Here is a 22,211-nt window from a genome sequence, read left to right as displayed (position 1 = left end):
CAATCTGCCCCACCAACACCTTCTTCTAGTCCTTGGACAGCTGACTTACAAGACATTAAACAGGACATTGAACAGTTAGCCAAGGCCTTTAAAGAAATGGCGGTACGGCCAAATGCTTCTAGATCTGCAACACCACCACCTAAGAAGGCTGACCCTCGCCCTGCTGCTCCATCTAGTATCCCTCCTGTGAGACCACCTAGGAGTCAGAGACCCGTCTGTAGCTACTGTAACAAGAATGGACACTGGAAGAGCCAATGCTGGGCTTTAAACGGGCATCCCCTGGGGTCGAGGACCGCACCCCAGGATTAGAGGTTGAAGGTCCAGAATCAACCAGCGACAAGAAGGGACTGTCTATGTATGTAGCTTCTTGTCCTTATGTACAGGTGATGATTGAAGGTGTCCGGTTACAAGTTCTGATAGATACGGGGTCTCAGGTATCCACTATTCCACAGGGGGTTTTCTATAAGTACTGGGGCCCAGAAAGGTTGTGTGACCCTCAGGAAGCAGAGTTCAGAGTAATTGCAGGGAACGGGAAACCAGTACCCAGGCATGGTTACTGTGAGCTCACAGTGCAGGTGGGAAAACATGTGTTAGGAAGACAAGGGGTGATTGTCACAAATGTTAGGGATGAGGGAGCAGCTTATTTCATTTTAGGCATGAATATTATGAGGCACTGTTTTGATGATATTGTCTGTGCACTGCATGCATCTCTCCCTCACTTGTCACCCCCAGGCCGGCGAGCAGCCCAACACCACCTCAAAACCCTCCAAGCAGAACAGAAGTTCGTAAATCATCATGGAGAAATCTGTCGAGTAAGGATTCAAGATATCCGAGCTGTTAGTCTACAGCCACAGACAGAGACAGCTATTTGGTGCCGTGCCCGACCCGGGGGAAAGAATCAAGATTACCAAGCGCTCTTGGAGCCCCTTCTGCTGGAAGATTGTCCCTTGGTGCGAGCTGCTAGAAGCCTGGTAACCCTACGGAATGGAAGTCCCAGTGAGACTTATCAATCTCTCTCAAGTTGCTGTCCAAGTACCCAAGTAAACCCCAGTGGCTACTTTACACCATCTAGACGTCCGAGATGTAGTCTCGAAGTCACAGGTGGTCCAACGAGGACCTGACCAGAACACTGCGGAACCTTGGTGGAACCAACTACAGATAGGAGACGAAGATACCCCCAAGGAACAGGTGGAAGGAGTCATCCAGGTGGCTAAGAAACATCAAGAAGCTTTCAGCAAATTTCCCACAGACTTTGGCAGGACCACCATGATCAAACATAGGATTCTCACCGGAGACAATCCACCCATTAAAGAGAGACATCGTCCTGTGGCTCCTGGGATGTATCAGACCATAAAGAAAATGTTCATGGAAATGAAAGAGGCTGATGTTATCCAGGAAAGCCAGAGTCCGTGGGCTGCACCTATGGTCCTGGTGAAGAAAAAAATGGCACCATCCGCTTTTGCGTGGATTACCGAAAATTGAACAACATAACTCATAAGGATGCCTATCCTCTCCCACGCATCGAAGAATCCTTGACTGCGTTGGGGTCTGCCGCCTACTTTTCCACACTGGATCTGATGAGCGGCTACTGGCAGGTGCCAATGGCAGAAGAGGACAGAGAGAAGACTGCATTTGTGACTTTCCAACGCCTAATGGAGCGATGCTTAGGGCACCTTAACTTCCAGAGTGTTTTGTTGTATTTAGATGATGTCATAGTCTACTCTCGAACATATCAAGAACACCTGGATCACCTGAAGGAAGTTTTCCAAGTTCTTATCCGACATGGACTCAAGGTTAAACCTTCCAAATGTCACTTGCTAAAGCCACAAGTGCACTACTTAGGACATGTCATCAGTGCTCAAGGATTCCAGCCTGATCCAGACAAAGTGAGTGCTGTGAAAGAGTGGCCTACACCCAGGACGGTGTGAGACGTCCGAAGTTTCCTGGGGTTTGCTGGATATTACCGGCGTTTCATCCCTCATTTTGCTCAAATTGCTGGACCCTTGACTGAATTACTGAGAGGGACTGCCCGGGATAATTATAATGGGAGGCTTCCCATCCAGTGGGCCGAAGAACAAGAAGATGCCTTTCGAGCCCTGAAGTATCTCCTCACGGAGCCCCCATATTGGCGTATCCTGACTACAGCCTGCCGTTCCGTTTATACACAGACGCTAGCTTTGAAGGTCTGGGGGCGGTCTTATCTCAAGTGCAAGATGGCAAGGAGAGGGTGATTGCCTATGCCAGCCGGCATCTTCGAGGTGCTGAGAAGAATGATGCTAACTATAGCTCCTTCAAGCTGGAACTCCTGGCCCTGGTTTCAGCTATTACTGAGAAGTTTAAAGACTATCTGGCTGCTACTCCCTTCCCGGTCTACACTGATAACAACCCCTTGGCCCATTTGAACACTGCTAAGTTGGGAGCTCTTGAACAGCGTTGGGCCTCTCGGTTGGCCAACTATGATTTTAACATCAGGTACCGCAGCGGAAAAAACAATGTTAATGCGGATATACTTTCTCGTATGGCCAGGGAGAAGCACCCCCTACTGAAGATGTGTGGGAAGATGTAGAAATGCCTCCCTTCTACCAAAGGTTTGTGAGCCAGAATGCTCTAACTGCCCAGGCGGGTGACAGACCTGAATCTCCCAAAGTCTCTGAAGATCTGTCCACCTGGAAGACACTTCAGGATGAGAGCAGAGTTATCGGGGACCTCCTTGACTATTGCCTCCACAAGAAGGTGCCTACTCGGGTGCGCAAGGCCCATGGAGACTTTGAATTGAAGCGGCTGTGGTGGCAGAGAAATCGCCTGTTCCTGCACAAGGGGTTGGTCTACTGAAATTCCCTGGACTCAGTCTCAGGAGACCGCATACACCAGATTGTGGTTCCCAGGAGGGATGCAGCCATGGTTCTGAATGCCTATCATGATCAATCCGGACACTTTGGGGTCCATAAGACGGAGATCACCATCAGAAGAAGATTTTACTGGATTGGGATGCGGGGAGACATCGAGAAATGGTGTGCCGAGTGCTCTGTGTGCAATGTGATAAAGAACTCCTGGAGGGACGCAAGAGCCCCTTTGCATCCCATCTGTACAGAAAGACCGAATCAAATTGTTGCCTTGGACCATGTGAAGCTGGCCCCCACTCGATCTGGCTATTGTCATGCTCTAGCAATGGTGGATCATTATTCCAAGTGGGTGGTCGTGGTCCCAGTCAAGGATCTTACCGCCAAGACTGCTGCTCAACTCTTCTATCGGCATTGGATCCAACCGTTGGGGTGTCCCGAATCGGTCCTCACGGATCGGGGGACCGCCTTTGAAGCCCAGTTGTTCCAGGAACTTTGCTGGTTGCATGATTGCAAGAAGCTCCGGACAACTGCACATGTTCGGACCAATCGGATTCGCCCCGCCCCCTGCCCATATAAGGGAGCGGCGGCCATGTTTCTCTCTCTTACCTCGTGGGCTGTCAGGAGAGAAGGATCTGCGCAGCAACTAATGCAGTGAGTTAGGCCCGAGCCTTGCGGCAATGGCTGAACAATTCTAAGTTTAGAGTGTATCAATCCCCAGACACTCTGCAGCATCACCGGACCTAATAATACCCCTAAATCCGGACAGATCTGCAAATATCTACCCTAAATTCAGAGACTGTATGACTAGCTCAAGGTCCGCAACAACTGCCAGTCACTAAGCAAGATAAGTATATAAGTAGAGACAAAAAAAAGACAACCGGGAGGCAGCGCCTCCTGTATTACCCTTGGCTGGTGAGGAATCCACTACACTTACTGGGTGAATAAACCCAGGATTTTAGTGAAGATGGCCACACACCTTATAAATGAAGAAAATGCACATATCTCCCCTCATCCGGGGTATTAAGTGGTTAGGATCAGCTGCCAAGCCCGATGGTCACAGGAAGACAGGTGTCTTCCTGTAGAAACTGAAGCAATTTACGTAGAAGAAGACCACTATAATCCAGGCGCTGCTGTATCCAAAGATGCAAGGATGCAGGTAGGTATTATTTAACCAGATACTTTTATTTATATTACAGCATACAAGTAGGCAGAATCATGATGCGTTTCGGGGTCTATTGCCCCTTCCTCAGATGATCTGAAGGACTACTGACACCAGCAGGCCTTATATAGAGACATAATGGAGGTGATACAGGTCAAGGGGGTGGGCTGAATGTGATGTCACATCCAGTTCACTTGCAAACGGCATAATGGAAAATACAAAAAGAAATACACATTACATTCCAAAATAGTATCACTATATACATACAGAATGGAGCCTTATATTAACAAGAAAAAATACAGAGAAGTATAAACACGGCTTATATCTGTCACCACATCAATAGGAAATGTGTCCCGATAGTGTCACATCAAAACGAGGCTCCATTGAGGGAGCCGTCATGATTGTAAACAATGTAACATGTGGGGCCAGTTGTAAACATAACGGTCCCGATGTACACAGAGCACTGGCAGGTTCTCCTAGCGCAGCGCACGCCAGCGTCTCACCGACAAGCGTCTCTATGGACGCGTTGCTAGGGTGACAGCTCTGTAAACACAGAGGCAGCCAATCGGATTGCCGGAGGGGCGGCCTGCGCCGGAGAGCTGTCAGGAATGCGAGAGGTACGGACACATATTGTGTCTCTGATCTTACAGTCCAGCCATGTCTCAGTGACCCCAACTATATCAATATGTTCCTCCAGTATCAAGGCCTCAAGTTCCCCCATTTTATTTGCTTGGCTTCTGGCATTTGTGAACATACACTTTACATTTCCATCCTTTATGTTATTGGGGTTAATGGGATTCAAGGATGTAAGTTTTATTTTCCTATGAAGCCTATTCCTATTAACTATTCTAACCCCTCCCTCCGCTCCATTCCCAGGTACATTTATAATTCCCACCTCTCTATCTACACTATCTTCCTCCTCTTTGCTGTAGGTTCCCTCCCCCCAAGTCCCTAGTTTAAACACTCCTCCACCCTTCTAGCCATCTTCTCCCCAAGCAAAGCTGCACCCTCCCCATTGAGGTGTAGCCCGTCCCTACGGTAGAGCCGGTAACCGACAGCGAAGTCAGCCCAGTTCTCCATGAACCCAAACCCTTCCTTCCTACACCAGCTTCTGAGCCACTTGTTTACCTCCCTGATCTCCCGCTGCCTCTCTGGTGCGGCTCGTGGTACTGGTAGTATTTCAAAAAATACTACCTTGGAGGTCCTTGCCTTAAGCTTGCGGCCTAAGTCCCTGAAATCCTTTTTAAGGACACTCCACCTACCTCTTACTTTGTCATTGGTGCCAATATGTACCATGACTGCTGGGTCCTCTCCAGCCCCGCCCAGCAACCTGTCAACCCGATCCGTGATATGCCGAACTCGTGCGCCAGGCAGACAACACACTGTTCGGCGATCCCGGTCTTTGTGACAGATTGCCCTGTCTGTCCCCCTAATAATTGAGTCCCCCACCACTAGTACCTGTCTGGCCTGCCCTGTACTCCTCCCTCCCTCCTTACTGGAGCAGACACCCCCCTGGCGGTCAGAGGCAGAGTCCTGCTGCAGTTCTGCTAGCTCTGTAATGGCATCCCCCTCATCTGCCAAGCGGGCAAACTTGTTGGGGTGTGCCAGTTCAGGACTAGCCTCCCTGACACTTTTTCCCCTACCCCTCTTTCTAACTGTAACCCAGCTAACTGCCTGACTGTCCTGCAACTCCGTCCCACTGTCCTCCCCCACCTCTATTCCCGAGAGTGCCTGCTCAGTGAGCAGGAGACTCCTCTCCATGTTGTTAATGCTTCTCATTGTTGCCAGTCGCCCCTCTAGATGCAGGATCTGGACTTCCAAACGAACAACTAGCACACATCTCGCACAACAATATGCACCTCACACTGCTGTTCAAGGATTGCATACATTGAACAGGATGTACATTGGACTGCATTTTCCAACATGGAGGCCATCTAGTTATGGGGATTTCACAACAGGAAATAACTAAATGCAGGAAAATTTATACGTTTAAAAATGTCATCTTCTGACCCCTATAACTTTTTTATTTTTCCACGTACGGGGTGGTATGAGGACTCATTTTTTGCGCCGTGATCTGAAGTTTTTATCGGTATGATTTTTGTTTTAATTGGACTTTTTGATCACTTTTTATTCATTTTTTAATGGTATAAAAAGTGACCAAAATACGCTTTTTTGGACTTTGGAATTTTTTTGCGCGTACGCCATTGACGGTAGGGCTTAATTAATGATATATTTTTATAGTTCAGACATTTATGCATGCGGCGATACCACATATGTTTATTTTTTATTTTTTTTACACAGTTTTATTTTTTTTATGGGAAAAGGGGGGTGATTCAAACTTTTATTAGGGAAGGGGTTAAATGACCTTTATTAACACTTTTTTTTTACTTTTTTTTTGCAGTGTTATAGGTCCCATAGGGACCTATAACACTGCACACACTGATCTCTTACACAGATCACAGGCGTTGATTAACACGCCTGTGATCAGTGTTATCGGCGCTTGACTGCTCCTGCCTGGATCTCAGGCACGGAGCAGTCATTCGCCGATCGGACACCAGGGAGGCAGGTAAGGGCCGCGGCGGTCCCGAACAGCCCGACTGAGCAGCCGGGTCACTTTCAGTTTCACTTTAGAAGCGGCGGTCAGCTTTGACCGCCGCTTCTAAAGGGTTAATACCGCACATCGCCGCGATCGGCGATGTGTGGTATTAGCCGCGGGTCCCGGCCGTTGATTAGCGCCGCGACCGACGCGATATGATGCGGGATCGCGGCGCGATCCCGCTTCATATCGCGCTAGCCGGCGCAGGACGTAAATGCGTCGTTAAGGGGTTAACTATATAAATAGCAAAAAGGTAAAAAATGAAAGTGTTGGCCCTTTAAAAAAATGATGAGGAAGAAATTATAAACGGGGATCAGGGAAAAGCAAATAAATTAAACAAATGCTTCTCCACTGTATTTACAGAGGAAAATGAAATGCCAGGTGAAATATAGCGAGATACGGTAAACTCTCCTGTACAGGTCCCCTATCTAACCCAGGAAGAAGTACAGGTCACCTGTCTAACCCAGGAAGAAGTACAGGTCACCTGTCTAACCCAGGAAGAAGTACAGTGCCACCTACAAAAAATCTAAATAGACAAATCACCAGGTCCAGATGGCATTCATCCCTGTGTTCTAAAGGAATAAAATAATGTAATAGATGGACCCCTATTTCAGGGACTCTATAGTGACAAGGGCTGTTCCCCAGGACTGGCGCATTACAAATGTGGTGCCATGCGGGAATTATAGACCTGTTAGTTTAACCTCCGTTGTATGTAAATTGTTTGAGGTTTTCTAAGAGATGCTATTTTGGAATATCTTGATACAAATAAATGTATGACTCAATATCACATGGCTTTTAGAGATGAGCGAACTTACAGTAAATTCGATTCGTCACGAACTTCTCGGCTCGGCAGTTGATGACTTATCCTGCTTAAATTAGTTCAGCCTTCAGGTGCTCCGGTGGGCTGGAAAAGGTGGATACATTCCTAGGAAAGAGTCTCCTAGTACTGTATCCACCTTTTCCAGCCGATCGGAGCACCTGAAAGCTGAACTAATTTATGCAGGAAAAGTCATCAACTGCCGAGCAGAGAAGTTCGTGACGAATCGAATTTACTGTAAGTTCGCTCATCTCTAATGGCTTTATGAGGGATCGGTCCTGTCAAACTAACCTGATCAGCTTTTATGAGGAAGTGAGCTCCAGACTGGACCAGGGGCAATCACTGGATGTCATATATCTGGATTCTTATCAAAGCATTTGATACAGTGCCACATAAAAGGTTGGTGCATAAAATGAGAGGGATTGGGCTGGGGGAGAATGTGTGTAAGTGGGTAAGTAATTTGCTCAGTGATAGGAAACAGAGGGTGGTTATTAATGGTACTTATTCTGATTGGGTGACTGTTACTAGTGGGGACCACAGGGGTCAGTCTTGGGTCCTGTTCTATTTAATATATTTATTAATGACCTTGTAGAGGGGTTGAATAGTAAAGTAGCAATCTTTGCAGATGATACTAAACTCTGTAAAGCGGTAAACACTATAGAGGACAGTGCACTGTTACAAATGGATCTGGATAGGTTGGAAGTTTGGGCTGGGAAGTGACAGATGAGGTTCAACACTGATAAATATAAGGTAATGCACATGGGGAAGAAAAATCCGGGCTGGGGTTATGTATTAAATGGGAGAACACTTGGGACGACTGACATGCAAAAGGACTTGGGAGTCTTAGTTAACAGTAAATTTAGCTGTAGTGACCAGTGTCGGGCAGCTGCTGCCAAGGCAAATAAAATCATGGGGGCGCATCAATAGGGGCATAGATGCCCACGATAAGGAAATAATTCTACCGCTGTACAAATCACTAGTCAGACCACACATAGAATACTGTGTACAGTAATGGGCACCAGTGTACAAGAAAGATATGGTGGAGCTGGAGAGGATTCAAAGACGGGCAACCAGGGTAATACGGGGAATGGGAGGACTACAGTACCCAGAAAGATTATCAGAATTAGGGTTATTTAGTTAAGAAAAAAGAAGGCTTAAAGGCGACCTAATAACTATGTATAAATATATCAGGGGACAGTACAGAGATCTCTCCCATGATCTATTCATACCCAGGACTGTATCTATAACAAGGGGACATCCTCTACGTGGTGGTCATGGTGAACTCTGTAAAAGAGTTCAAAAAGGAGCTGGATGCATTTTTGGAGAATAATAACATCGCTGGTTATGTATACTAGATTTATAGGGACAGAAAGTTGATCAATGGATTTATTCTGACTGCCATATTTGGAGTCAGGAAGGAATTTTTACCTCTAGTATGAGTTTTGTTTTTATTTTTTGCCTTCCTCTGGATCAACTCAACTCAGTAGGGACTTATTAGGGTTATAGGTTGAACTTGATGGACTCTGATCTTTTTTCAACCTTATGAACTATGTTACTATGTTAATGGAGTATAGGCCTCATCTGTAGTCTCGTAGTCCAAATTCGTCATCACTGGCTTTGCATTTTCAATGGTCGTCTCACACATCATCTTTAGGCAAGGCAAAACACAACACACAACAAAGCATGATTATCAGAATTATAAATAGGATTATTTTACCATTTGGGTCCTGTATTGTCTGAGATATATGTGCAACAGGTCTCCCCAAACATTTGACATACCCCCCCCCCTTTTCCGCTTACACATACATGTATATAATGTCGTACCATTTTGGAATGTCATAGTGAATGTGGCTCTTAGTTGTTCGGCCTGACCTTTAACCTCCCTGGCGGTATGATTCTGTCTGGAAATTTGTACCAAAAGCGGTACAATTTTTTAAACTGAATTTCACATCTCCCTTGTCACATCCCCCGTCACATTCTCCCTCCTCCTTGTCACATTCTCCCCCCTCCTTGTCACATTCTCCCCCCTCCTTGTCACATTCCCCTCCCCCCCTGTCACATTCCCCCCCCTGTCACATTCCCCCCCTGACACATTCCCCCCCCTGTCACATTCCCCCCCTGTCACATTCCCCCCCCTGACACATTCCCCCCCTTGTCACATTCCCCCCCTGTCACATTCCCCCCCCCTGACACATTCCCCCCCCTGACACATTCCCCCCCCTCCTTGTCACATTCTCCCCCCCTGTCACATTCTCCCCCCTCCTTGTCACATTCTCCCCCCTCCTTGTCACATTCCCCCCCTTGTCACATTCCCACCCCCCCTGACACATCCCCCCCCCTGTCACATTCCCCCCCCTGACACATTCCCTCCCTTGTCACATTCCCCCCCTGTCACATTCCCCCCCCCTGACACATCCCCCCCCCCCCTGTCACATCCCCCCCCCCTGTCACATCCCCCCCCCCCTTGTCACCTTGTCCTGCAGCAGTATACACTGGGTTGCCGGGCAGATTTCATACCTAGTGTATTTGCTGCAGAACAAGTCCTTTCCCCTTCAGCCAATCACAGGCTTTACACCACTGCGGCCTGTGATTGGCTGAAAAGTGAAAGGTCCTGTAAGATGAATAGTGAAGAGAGGACACCCCGGACCGCACGGAGGGGAACGGCATCTGCAGGGACCGGGATTAGGTGAGCAAAAGGTTTTTTTAGTTTACTACTTCTTCCTTTTACACTTAGCTCAGTGTTTTTCTAACAGGGGGCCTCCAGCTGTTGTGAAACTACTACTCCCAGCATGCCCTGACAGCCTTTGGCTGTTCGGGCATGCTGAGAGTTGTAGTTTTGCAACAGCTGGAGGCCCCCTGGTAGGGAAACACTGACTTTTAGTATTTTTCTTTACCTGCTCTGGCCGGCCCCCGCAACGGGAGCCGACCAGAGCAGATAATCGCATGTTTTCCCGGGGGCCGCATTGCTATATCGCATTGCTTTTGTGATATATCGTGCAGCCCGGCCGGGAACTCTGCAATTCTACCCCGAGCGTGATTCGGGGTTACCGATCCTGGCAGGGAAAATTAACCCCGAGTCACGCTCAGAAATACCGCTCAGGAGGTTAAGAGCATTTACTGAGAAATGTATCTCTGCTGGTAATAATGGATATACTTGATCCAGTCTACCTTCTTGTTTATAGAAATCTGGGGTATTATAGACTGGCTTTTACTTGACCTATAGCTTTAAACTCATCTGGGACCCCCCCCCCCCCCCATGGGACTTCTATAGCATCAATATACACATGGGGGTCAAGGATCCCAGCAGGGGCTGCACGTTTACTTCTAGAGTGTGGTTTGGGTTACTTTGTAGATTCGGTAGTGAAAATGTGTATGGGCAGAAGAGCCTTGGCTAATGTGCATTCTCCAGTCCAGTTCCCTTCTAATCGGGTTCTAAGCTTCATATCCCCAAGTATCCCATACCTTACGGTAGTTAATATTTACTCATCCCACTAGCCAGGCCTATGCTTTCTATAATTTTACGCCAAGTATTCCTTTTCTTTATTACATTATCACCCACTAAGATGCTTACTTCATCCTGCTATTTGTACATGTTCACCCACTGATTCTCCTCATACAACGTCACATCCTAACAATCCGTTGTGATTACCTTTTCCTCTGGAACAACCATGGTTATGTACAGACATTTAACAGTTATCAGAAAATATATCTTAGATACATCTCTACGGGACCATCATATGTAAGCGTCTCTTTCCTCACTTATTTCCTGACACCCACTCATAGGTTTAAGGAATCTACAAAAGGTTCTTAGTTGTATTCTTTACTGTATCTATGGTTAGGGAATCAGTACAGTCAGACAACAAGGGTCAGTAAAGACAATACAGGTAACAGTGAGTCTGGGAGATAATCCAATAAAGGTGATTAGCTCTCCCTATACAGTTTTGTTTGAAAGAAGAGATCGCAGACGGCACTCACGGAAACAGCAAGAAGTTTATTCGGGATCGCTGGTCCACGCAACAACAACGACAGGTAAGTCGACCGGTTTCGCGCTACACAGAGCGCTTACACGTGACCTCTGACATCAATTAACCCTTCCCCCTTAAATACATGCACCAGGTAATACAAAAATAGAAAACTAGACGTTACAGGGTTAAAAGCACAAATATGGTGTGTGGTATAGAGAGACTAGCATTAGTATTTACTAATTAGCTATAACAGCGCCTAAAACTGTGTAACACTAACGGAGGTACTGCATAGTATTTAAAACGCTAGGTGTGAACATAGATCCTATGCTAACAACATCCACCTGCACTATGGAAATACATTAAAATCCTCCCGTAGGTTTAGTCCTAGTGGTCCTATGGCGTCTGTAAGTATAATCATTTCAGATTCTTTTTGTAACAATAATTTATGTCTATCTCCACCAAATTTTAAGGGTGCAACTGTTTTTAATCCTAGGAATTTTAAATCTTCAATTTTGTTATTGTGTTTATATTTCATATGTTCTATTACTTTTGGGCAGCCTTTTCCAGTAGTGAGTGAACGAAAGTGTTCCCTAATTCTTTTATGCAAGGGTCTTATGGTCTTCCCAATATAGTAAAAACCGCATGTACAAACTAATGCATAAACAATATAGGTAGATTTACATGTCACAAAATCATGGATATCAATATTCTGTGACCCTAAATGTATGCTTTTCGTTTGTATCATGTGAGAACATAAATTGCACTGTCCACATTTAAAACATTCTTGTGGTTTTGATTTTTCTATCCAATTTTTGGACGTATCATCTTGTAATCTACCTCGTACAATATGATCTCTAATATTCTTAGTTCTGCGAAAAGAAATTAATGGTTTATTCAACTGTGTTTTACTTAAGATATCATCCTGCTGGAGAATATGCCAATTTTTATGTATCGCTGACCTAATTTTATGTTCCATAGGGCTGTACATGAAGGAAAACGTAAAATTTTTTGTTTGATTTTCTATATTTAATTTAGCACGGTCATTATCATGTTTTTTATGTTTTTTATGCAACAATTGACTGCGAGGTATTTTCCTGACCTTAAATAGTGCCTCACTCAGGATAGATGTAGGGTAGCCCCTCTCTTTGAGTCTGTCCCATAATTGTTTCGCCTGTATTTCAAATGTTTCTGTAGTGGTATTTATCCGTTTCAATCGGACAAATTGTCCGAAAGGAAGGGATTTTTTGACATGTTGAGAATGAAAGCTGTCATATCTAAGTAAGGAATTAGTAGCTGTAATTTTTCTAAATCCCTCAATCTCCAAGTAATCATTTTTAGCAACAAGTTTAGTGTCAAGAAATTCTATATTATTAATGCCCACCACACTAGTAAAATGCATATTGTAATTATTGTCATTCATGTAGGCGACGAACTGTTGAAACTGGGCCGTACTACCCGACCAAATAACCAGCACGTCGTCGACATATCTAACATAGAGGGCCAGATATTCAAGGAAAGGATTATTAGAAGAGAAGACCTTATCTTCCTCTAGGACCCCCAAAAAAATATTTGCAAAAGTAGGTGCCACGGGGGTCCCCATCGCAGTCCCAGATCGCTGGTTAAACCAGCGATTATTGAACTGGAAAGCATTATGGGATAATACAAACTGTAACATCTCACAAATGTAATTAATGTAAACAGGGCTATGATTTTCCGTTTGGTCTAGTCGACGTCGGACAGCCTCCACACCCGCACCCTGAGGGATGCGGGTGTAGAGGCTCTCCACGTCGATACAAAATAAAATGCTCCTGCCACCCAAAATTTTCCAAAATTTGCAGTAAGTGTTGAGTGTCTTTTAAATAAGCTGGTATAGTAAGTAATAATGGGCGCAGGACCCAATCTAGGTATTGGGACAGGGGCTCAGTAACTGAGCCTCTGCCCGCAACAATAGGCCGACCTGGCGGTAATTGTGCATTTTTGTGAATTTTGGGTGTCCAGTACCAGTATGGCTTTTTTGGGTGAGTAATAAAAAGTTTGTTAGCAAATCTCTCTGAAAAAATATTATTTTCCACTCCCCTCCTAAGTAGTGATCTAGCACTCTCCTGGTAGTGTGTGGTGGGGTCTTTTAATAATGCTGTATAAGTATTTTGATCACTTAACTGACGATTTGCCTCTTGTAGGTAATAATCTTTGGTCAAAAGTACAACATTACCTCCCTTATCCGCAGGCTTCACTACAATTTCTGTGTTTTCAGATAGCCATTTTAAAGCACTCCTTTCTCCCACCGTAAGATTCGGGGTAGATTTAGGGTAAATTAGTGCTTTAACGTCTTGAATGACGCTTCTCCCTATACAGTGCCTTGAGTGCAAAAGGTGGAGGTGTGCAGAAGTTGGACTGTGTGCAAAAAGGAGAAGCATGTATAGAATTAGTGTATTGTACAAAAGGTGAACCGTGTGCAAAAAGTGGACCATGTGCAAAAGGTGTATTGTGTACCGAAAGTGGACCGTGTGCAGAAAGTGTATGAAAACAGTAAATAAAGCTCAGCGTTAAAATATTTTTATGTCACTGGACAACATCAACTGAGGGGTACAAATAGTGATGTCCTAAAGTCCATCCAAGTAGTTAGGGTCACTCTAGCATCTGTCGCAGTGCTCCCCCTAATAAAAGGGCAGACCCGGTGCAATCCCAACGGACCCACTTGGGGCTGTCCGGGTTTCAACCACCAGATGCAGTTGTCCTGGTCCTTCTCTTAGTTGGGGTGTGCGACAACAATGTAATCCAATACCAGCAAACCCTGTATGAAGCTTACTGGGGCTCCCTTAAAAAAATGTTTCTGCTTTCCCCCCCCCCCTCTCCAGCCAGGGAAGGGGGAAGGCCTGGCCTGGCCCGTAGTCTGTGGAAAGGAGGCTAGCTTCCGAGCCCCTCCCAAGCAACATTTCTCAAAGGAAAACCCCATCTGTCACCAGTTGAAGGGACAGGGGTCCGACTGCTTCCTCACTCGGTTGCAGAGCTGGTTGGTAATGTAACTGTGAGGGAAAACCTTGGTAATAGCGACCACAATATAGTTACTTTTGACTTAAAATGTAGAAAACAAAGACAGACGGGGAAAGCAAAAACATATAACTTTAAAAAGGCAAACTTCCCTGGCTTGAGATCTGCACTACAGGACATAGACTGGGGGGAGGTGTTCTCAAATACTGATACAGAAGGTAAATGGGACATCTTTAAATCAACTCTAAATAACTATACAGCTAAATATATACCAAAGGGGAACAAATATAAACGATTAAAACTAAATCCTACATGGCTGACAAATGAGGTTAAAAGAGCAATAAACAACAAAAAAATAGCCTTCAAAAAATACAAATCTGATGGGTCAGCGATAACATTTAAACAGTACAAGGAGCTTAATAAAATCTGTAAAAATTTAATAAAAACAGCAAAAATTCAAAATGAGAGACAGGTGGCCGAAGAAAGCAAAACTAATCCTAAATATTTTTTTAGATATATAAATACAAAAAAACCAAGGACAGAGCATGTAGGACCCCTTAAGAATGATAATGTAATGTGGTACCAATCTTCAAGAAGGGCTCTAGGTCTTCGCCAGGCAATTATAGACCGGTAAGTCTAACGTGCATTGTGGGTAAATTGTTTGAAGGACTTATAAGGGATTACATACAGGAATACATAGGGGATAATAGTATTATAAGTGATAGTCAGCATGGGTTTACTAAGGATAGAAGTTGTCACCAATCTAATTTGCTTTTATGAAGAGGTGAGTAGAAGCCTTGACAGAGGAATGGCTGTGGATATAGTGTTTCTGGATTTTGCCAAAGCGTTTGATACTGTCCCTCACAGACATCTGACAGGTAAGTTAAGGTCCTTGGGCTTGGAAACTTTAGTTTGTAACTGGATTGAACACTGGCTCATGGATCGTACCCAGAGAGTGGTGGTAAATGATTCGTACTCTGATTGGTCCCCGGTTATTAGTGGTGTACCCCAAGGTTCAATACTGGGCCCGCTGCTGTTTAATTTATTTATCAATGATATAGAGGATGGTATTAACAGCTCTGTTTCTATCTTTGCAGATGACACCAAGCTTTGTAGCACGGTACAGTCTATAGAGGATGTGCATAAGTTACAAGATGACTTGGATAGACTAAGTGTCTGGGCATCCACTTGGCAAATGAGGTTCAATGTGGATAAATGTAAAGTTATGCATCTGGGTACTAATAACCTGCATGCGTCGTATGTCTTAGGGGGGATTAAACTGGCAGAGTCACTGGTAGAGAAGGATCTGAGTGTACTTGTAGATCACAGACTACAAAATAGCATGCAATGTCAGGCTGCTGCTTCCAAAGCCAGCAGGATATTGTCATGTATCAAAAGAGGCATGGACTCAAGGGACAGGGACATAATACTCCCCCTTTATAAAGCATTGGTACGGCCTCACCTGGAATATGCTGTTCAGTTTTGGTCGCCTGTTCATAAAAGGGACACTGCGGAGCTGGAAAGGGGGCAGAGACGCGCGACTAAACTAATATGGGGCATGGAACATCTTAGCTATGAGGAGCGATTAAAGAAGTTACAATTGTTTAGTCTTGAGAAGAGACGTTTAAGGGGGGATATGATAAACGTATATAAGTATATTAATGGCCCATACAAAAAATATGGAGAAAAACTGTTCCAGGTTAAACCCCCCCAAGGGACGAGGGGGCACTCCCTCCGTCTGGAGAAGAAAAGGTTTAGTCTAAAGGGGCGGCACGCCTTCTTTACCGTGAGGACTGTGAATTTATGGAACGGTCTACCTCAGGAACTGGTCACAGCAGGAACAATTAACAGCTTTAAAACAGGGTTAGATACATTCCTGGAACAAAATAACATTAAAGCTTATGCAGAATTATAAAACTACATCCCTTTCCCTTATCCCCTTACATCCTTCCCTTCAATCCCCTGGTTGGACTTGATGGACGTATGTCTTTTTTCAACCATACTAACTATGTAACTATGTAACTATGTAATATCTGCCACTGAGGAGCCGCACTGACTGTGCCAGCCCTTGTACTTTTCCACAGCCACTGTGGATCGGGGTCAACCTTCTGGGATCCTGACTGGACCGATGCAGGGACCACAGTCCCATCTGTAACTGCAGACCTGCTGGCAGTCTTCAGTGCTAGGCAGATTCTAGCAAAACTCTACACTGATGCTGGCACTTCCGCCGGAGAAGTGATCACTAGGTGGAGAGGAAGGTCGACTACCTTCTCACCTGTTTGCAATGTCTGGCGCTGGGGAGGTAAACCGACCACTCCATCTCCCAATTTGGAATTCTGCAGTGGGGGAGCTGCACCAACTGTGTTTTCACCAGTACCGTTAAACAGCCGCTGGGGATCCAGGCTGACTGCCTGCGATACCGGCTGTACCAGTGTAGGGATCACGGTTCCCTCTGTAGCTGCAGTATTCATTGTTGAGCAGAGTATAGTAGGACTCTGCCTTGAAGCCAGCGCTTCAGCCGGGGCTGTGCTCAGTAGGTGGAGAGGGAGGTCAACTGCCTCCTCATCCGGTTGCAACCTCTTGCGCTGGGGAGATGAGCCGACCGCTCCATCTCCCTGCGTAAAATTCTCCATCTGGGGAGCCGCACTATCTGTGCTTGCTCCTGGGCTGTTAAACAGTCTCTGTGGATCCAGGCCAACTGCCTGTGATCCAGGGTGGACTAGTACAGGGATTACTGATCCCTCTGTAGCTGTAGAGTTGGCACTGGTGTCTGATGCTGGACAGAGTGTAGCAGAACTCAGCCCTAATGCCGGCGCTTCCACAATGGTGTTCTGACCGGATACTGCTAGAGCGTCGCGGTCCGGTGTGCAATCCAGGGGAAGGGGGAGACCGAGACCAGCCGACTCATCTGTGCTGGTTTCCTCTGCTGTACATGGCTCGTGACCGTAGAAATCCCCCTCAAACAAGGACAGGTAGTCTTTCTCGAGGTACCATTCCTGATACGTCAGCCAAGATAGATCCGGTTCCAGGTCTGTCACCTCCGACGGCGGCAGCATCTCTCTCCGCTTGTCCTGGATGTCCCAGAGTCTGTATGCCTCGGTACGGCCGAAGTCGTACCGCTCCTCGAATGCATCCCACAATAGACCAGGCCAGCCTAAGTCTGTCCCTTCTGGAGAACAGGCTGTGTTTGGCTCCGACTGCTTGCAGCTTGCCCACCAGTACAGGGCACGGTAATGAGCCTCGAGCTCCATTTCTTTCTGCACCAATCTGTGCAACTCAACCATTTCGCTGCCCGTGGGTTGCTCTCTGAGGTAGCGAAGCCGCAAGTGGACCTGTTCCCTGAAGCGCTGTTCTGGGGTGGGAAGGACTTGTGCTTGGCTTTTCAACGATTCCTCAAGAACAACTTCCCAAATCTGCAAGCGAATTAAGGCTCTCTCTTGCATGGACATCTCTTCTATGGCATACTGCAGCTTCGCTATACGGAGCTGTTAGCTGTGTAAGGACCCTGTTCACACTCTCTCGTGGAGGATCTTTGAAGAGACCCAGGAAACGTATCTCCCCCAGCTGGGCTGGTCTCAGTGTCAATCCTGGAGAAGTCAGATCCCACCGCTGCCACAGATGACGAGCCTCAGCATATCACAGGCAATATCCCCAGGCAGAACTAGAGATTATTGCATCCTTGTACCCAAAGAACCAGGCAACACCAGTCTTCAGGTATAAAATCAGAACTTTTTATTGTGGAACAAGTCTCTTCTTTTATAGGAAGAACATCACAGGGGAAGGGTCAGTAAAGACAATACAGGTGACAGTGAGTCTGGGAGATAATCCAATAAAGGTGATTAGCTCTCCCTATACAGTGCCTTGAGTGCAAAAGGTGGATGTGTGCAGAAGTTGGACTGTGTGCAAAAAGGAGAAGCATGTGTAGAATTAGTGTATTGTACTAAAGGTGAGCCGTGTGCAAAAAATGGACCGTGTTCAAAATGTGAACCATGTGCAAAAGGTGTATTGTGTACCGAAAGTGGACCATGTGCAGAAAGTGTATGAAAACAGTAAATAAAAGTATTTTAACTCTGAGCTTTATGTCACTGGACAACATCAACTGAGGGGTACAAATAGTGATGTCCTAAAGTCCATCCAAGTAGGTAGGGTGACTCTAGGATTCGTCACAGCCTGGTTTCCCCCAGACATGATGCTGCCCCCACCATACTTCCCTGTAATGATGATATTGGGCAGGTGATGAGCAGTGCCTGGTTTCCTCCAGATATGATGTGGCCCCCAGCATGATCATTGTAGAGATGGTATTGAACAAAATGATAGGAAAACACAAGGAGCAATATAAAATGTCAGAGAAGGGACTGGGTCTGAAAACTTCCGGAATGCACTGAATATTATTTTATAATCCTAAGTGTTAAGTTCTTCACTTCTTTAGTCTCCTTCTTATCATTACAAACATGATTACAGTGGAATGTGACATCAATATACATTAGATTGGATCAGGCCATTCCCAAGAGGTGATTGTTATAGGTCCACCTTCCACTCTTTGCACAGGTCACAGTGCATGCCCACCACCCTCTCCCATGCAATTTAATACCAGTCTATTGATCCAATGTCTTGTAAAGCAGATCTCTACTGTGCAGAAAGCTCAGACACTATGGCTTCCCCCAGAATAATGCACCAAGAATCAAACAGAAAACAAACCTCAGTGACAAATCTTCTTTACACTGTAGTTTATATATTTTGACATTTCATGCATCATGAATGATATTTCTTTCACTCTGAACAAAGTATTTTCAGTCCCTAACACCAGAAAGGTTTTAAGACTAAAGAAAATTTGGCAGCTGCTTCACCCAAACACACGGGGTTATAGTGCGGTGATCCTAGTAAAATAAGGATCCATGGTCTATTATAATAAAGATGACCCTGTGAATAAATATTAATAATAATTACTAAATCGAGTATGCAGGGTTTTGGTGCAGGTGATCCTAGTACAATAAGTTATAAATTACATATATCCGTGCTTTATTATGATTATTTCACAGGGATATCTTTATTATATAATAAACCATGGATATATGTAAGTTATACCTTTTTAAACTAGGATCACCTGCACTAAAACCCTCCATACTCGATTTAGAAATTATTATTATTATTTCACAGGGACATTATCAATAATAATAATAATGTCCTTGTGATATGGCAAAAGTTTTTCTATTGGGCAGGGACACTTCTGATATTATTATGTGGCAGCAGGAAGCTGTCCTATCCCCTCATCAGATCCTTGTATACGTTTTGATTATTTCATTATCCTCTTGTTCCAGGCTTCTTATCTCCAGACGGGAGGACGTTACAGAGGAGCATGCACAATCTGGTGCACATCTATTTGGGGGGCACCATGTCTCAGATCCCCATCTCCAGCAATGACCCCATCTTTCTATTACATCACAGTTTTGTTGACAAGTGAGTGCAATAAGCAAATAAAAGACTGAAGATTTCAATTACTGAACTAATCTATTAAATCCAGTAACAGATTTAAAGATTTGATGTGCAAGAATGTAGAGAGAATGACCCAGAAATCCCAGACCATCAGAGAAAACCTGGGAAGATTCAGCTACATTCTAAATAATTTCATAATACATTTTAAAGGAGTAGTGCAGTAAAATAGGGGATAAGTTAAATAGGGGATAAGATCTCTACGGGATACACGGAGGGGTGTGTCATCACGCCCCCTTCCAGTAGACTGCCTGGGTGCTGTTCAGGAGATCACATGGGGGTTACATCGGTCGGACCCCCTGCAAACTATAACTTATCCCCTATCCTCTGGATAGGGGATGTTATCTTTCACTACAGAACTCCTTTTATAGGGTTTTCTGGTGCAGAGTTTCCAACTCACAGCTTCCCTTTATACAACCATAAGGCTATATGATAAAATTGGAGATTTTTCTAGTCCTAATGACGGAAAATATGGATTTTTATTAAAGTCAGGAGACGAACATTATTGCATTGCACTCTTTCTTTTTATAGAATAGCAGCAAACAAATAGTTAAAAATATATAACAGAGAAAAAACCTGAAGGGAATGGTACAGCCAAACATGCTATATCACAGTAACTGCCAATGGGATTAGGACATAGCTGATATCAGATGCTGTTGCCAAAAGTAATCCCTCTTTCATTGATGGTAGAGTCTTGTAAAATATATAATGAAGATTCATTAACAGTCCATAACTCCGAGGTGAAGAAGTAATGAATAACAGCTGGAACAACTGAGGTTAGGAGGATCGATGAAGTTCTAAGTAAAATCCATGAAAGGAGACATCAAACTAGATGAAAATGTAGATCAAAGCAGAAACTATAGAAGGTATCATGAAGACATCGGTATACTGGAAGAAAAAACAAATAAATAATATCTAAATTAAATATTAAAAGGGATGGGAATATGGGAGGGATAATGTTCGTCTCCTGTCTTTAATAAAATCCATATTTTCCATCATTAGGACTAGGAAAATCTCCAATTTGATTACAAGACTTCACATTATTGCAAGTTCAAAGCTTATAATAATAGCAATAAGAATATATAATAGTAATATAAAATAACATTAAATGAGATAATTAGAGAATCATCATAGAGAAATGAGGATCAGGTTTAATATATGTCTTAAATGGGGATTACAAAGACCAGTTCCAAGTTTCAAGGATGTCTGATAAAGAGCCGCCAGATTGAAATAATTTAGTGGACATAGCTCCTCTAGTAAAATGAGCATTAAAGGGGTATTCCAGGCAAAAACTTTTTTTTAATATATCAACTGGCTCCGGAAAGTTAAACAGATTTGTAAATTACTTCTATTAAAAAATCTTAATCCTTCCAATAGTTATTAGCTTCTGAAGTTATCTGTCTAACTGCTCATTGATGATGTCATGTCCCGGGAGCTGTGCATGATGGGAAAATATCCCCATAGGAACTGCACAGCTCCCGGGACGTGAGTCATCTGAGAGCAGTTAGACAGAAAACAACAACTCAACTTCAGTAGCTAATAACTATTGGAAGAATTAAGATTTTTTAATCAAAGTAATTTACAAATCTGTTTAACTTTCCGGAGCCAGTTGATATATAAAAAAAAGTTGTGGCCTGGAATACTCCTTTAACCCCTTGGGGACGGAGCCCATTATGACCCTAAGGACGGGAGCATTTTTTGCAAATCTGACCACTGTCACTTTAAGCATTAATAACTCTGATGCTTTTACTTATAAATTTGATTCCGAGATTGTTTTTTCGTGACATATTCTACTTTATGTTAGTGATAAATTTTCGGCGATACTTGCATCCTTTCTTGGTGAAAAATGTGAAAATTTCATGAAAAATTAGAAAATTTAGCATTTTTCTAACTTTGAAGCTCTCTGCTTATAAGGAATATGGATATTCCAAATAAATTATATATTGATTCACATATACAATATGTGTACTTTATGTTTGCATCATAAAATTGATGAGTTTTTACTTTTGGAAGACACCAGAGGGCTTCAAAGTTCAGCAACAATTTGCCAATTTTTCGCAAAATTTTCAAAATTGGAATTTTTCAGGGACCAGTTCAGGTTTGATGTGGATTTGAAGGGTCTTCTGGTTAGAAATACCCGATAAATGACCCCATTATAAAAACTGCACCCCTCAAAGTATTCAAAATGACATTCAGTAAGTGTGTTAAGCCTTTAGGTGTTTCACAGGAATAGCAGCAAAGTGAAGGAGAAAATTCAAAATCTTCATTTTTTACACTGGCATGTTCTTGTAGACCCAGTTTTTGAATTTTTACAAGGGGTAAAAGGAAAAAATCCTCTCAAAATTTGTAA

General features: G+C 44.2%; 1 protein-coding gene across 1 annotated transcript in view; it reads left to right on the top strand.

Moving 5' to 3' along the window:
* The window catches only part of LOC130334538 (tyrosinase-like), a 110,501-nt gene that overhangs the window by 57,818 nt on the left and 30,472 nt on the right, over nt 1-22,211 (top strand). The window contains exon 3 of the mRNA XM_056553891.1: nt 19,690-19,828. Within this exon, the coding sequence (XP_056409866.1) occupies nt 19,690-19,828 (139 nt within the window). The remainder of the gene's footprint in view (nt 1-19,689; nt 19,829-22,211) is intronic.

The sequence above is a fragment of the Hyla sarda genome, unplaced genomic scaffold, assembly GCF_029499605.1.
Source record: "Hyla sarda isolate aHylSar1 unplaced genomic scaffold, aHylSar1.hap1 scaffold_436, whole genome shotgun sequence".
In the NCBI taxonomy this organism is placed as follows: domain Eukaryota; kingdom Metazoa; phylum Chordata; class Amphibia; order Anura; family Hylidae; genus Hyla; species Hyla sarda.
Note: the sequence above shows the minus strand (reverse complement) of the source record. Positions and strands in the feature narration are given on the sequence as shown.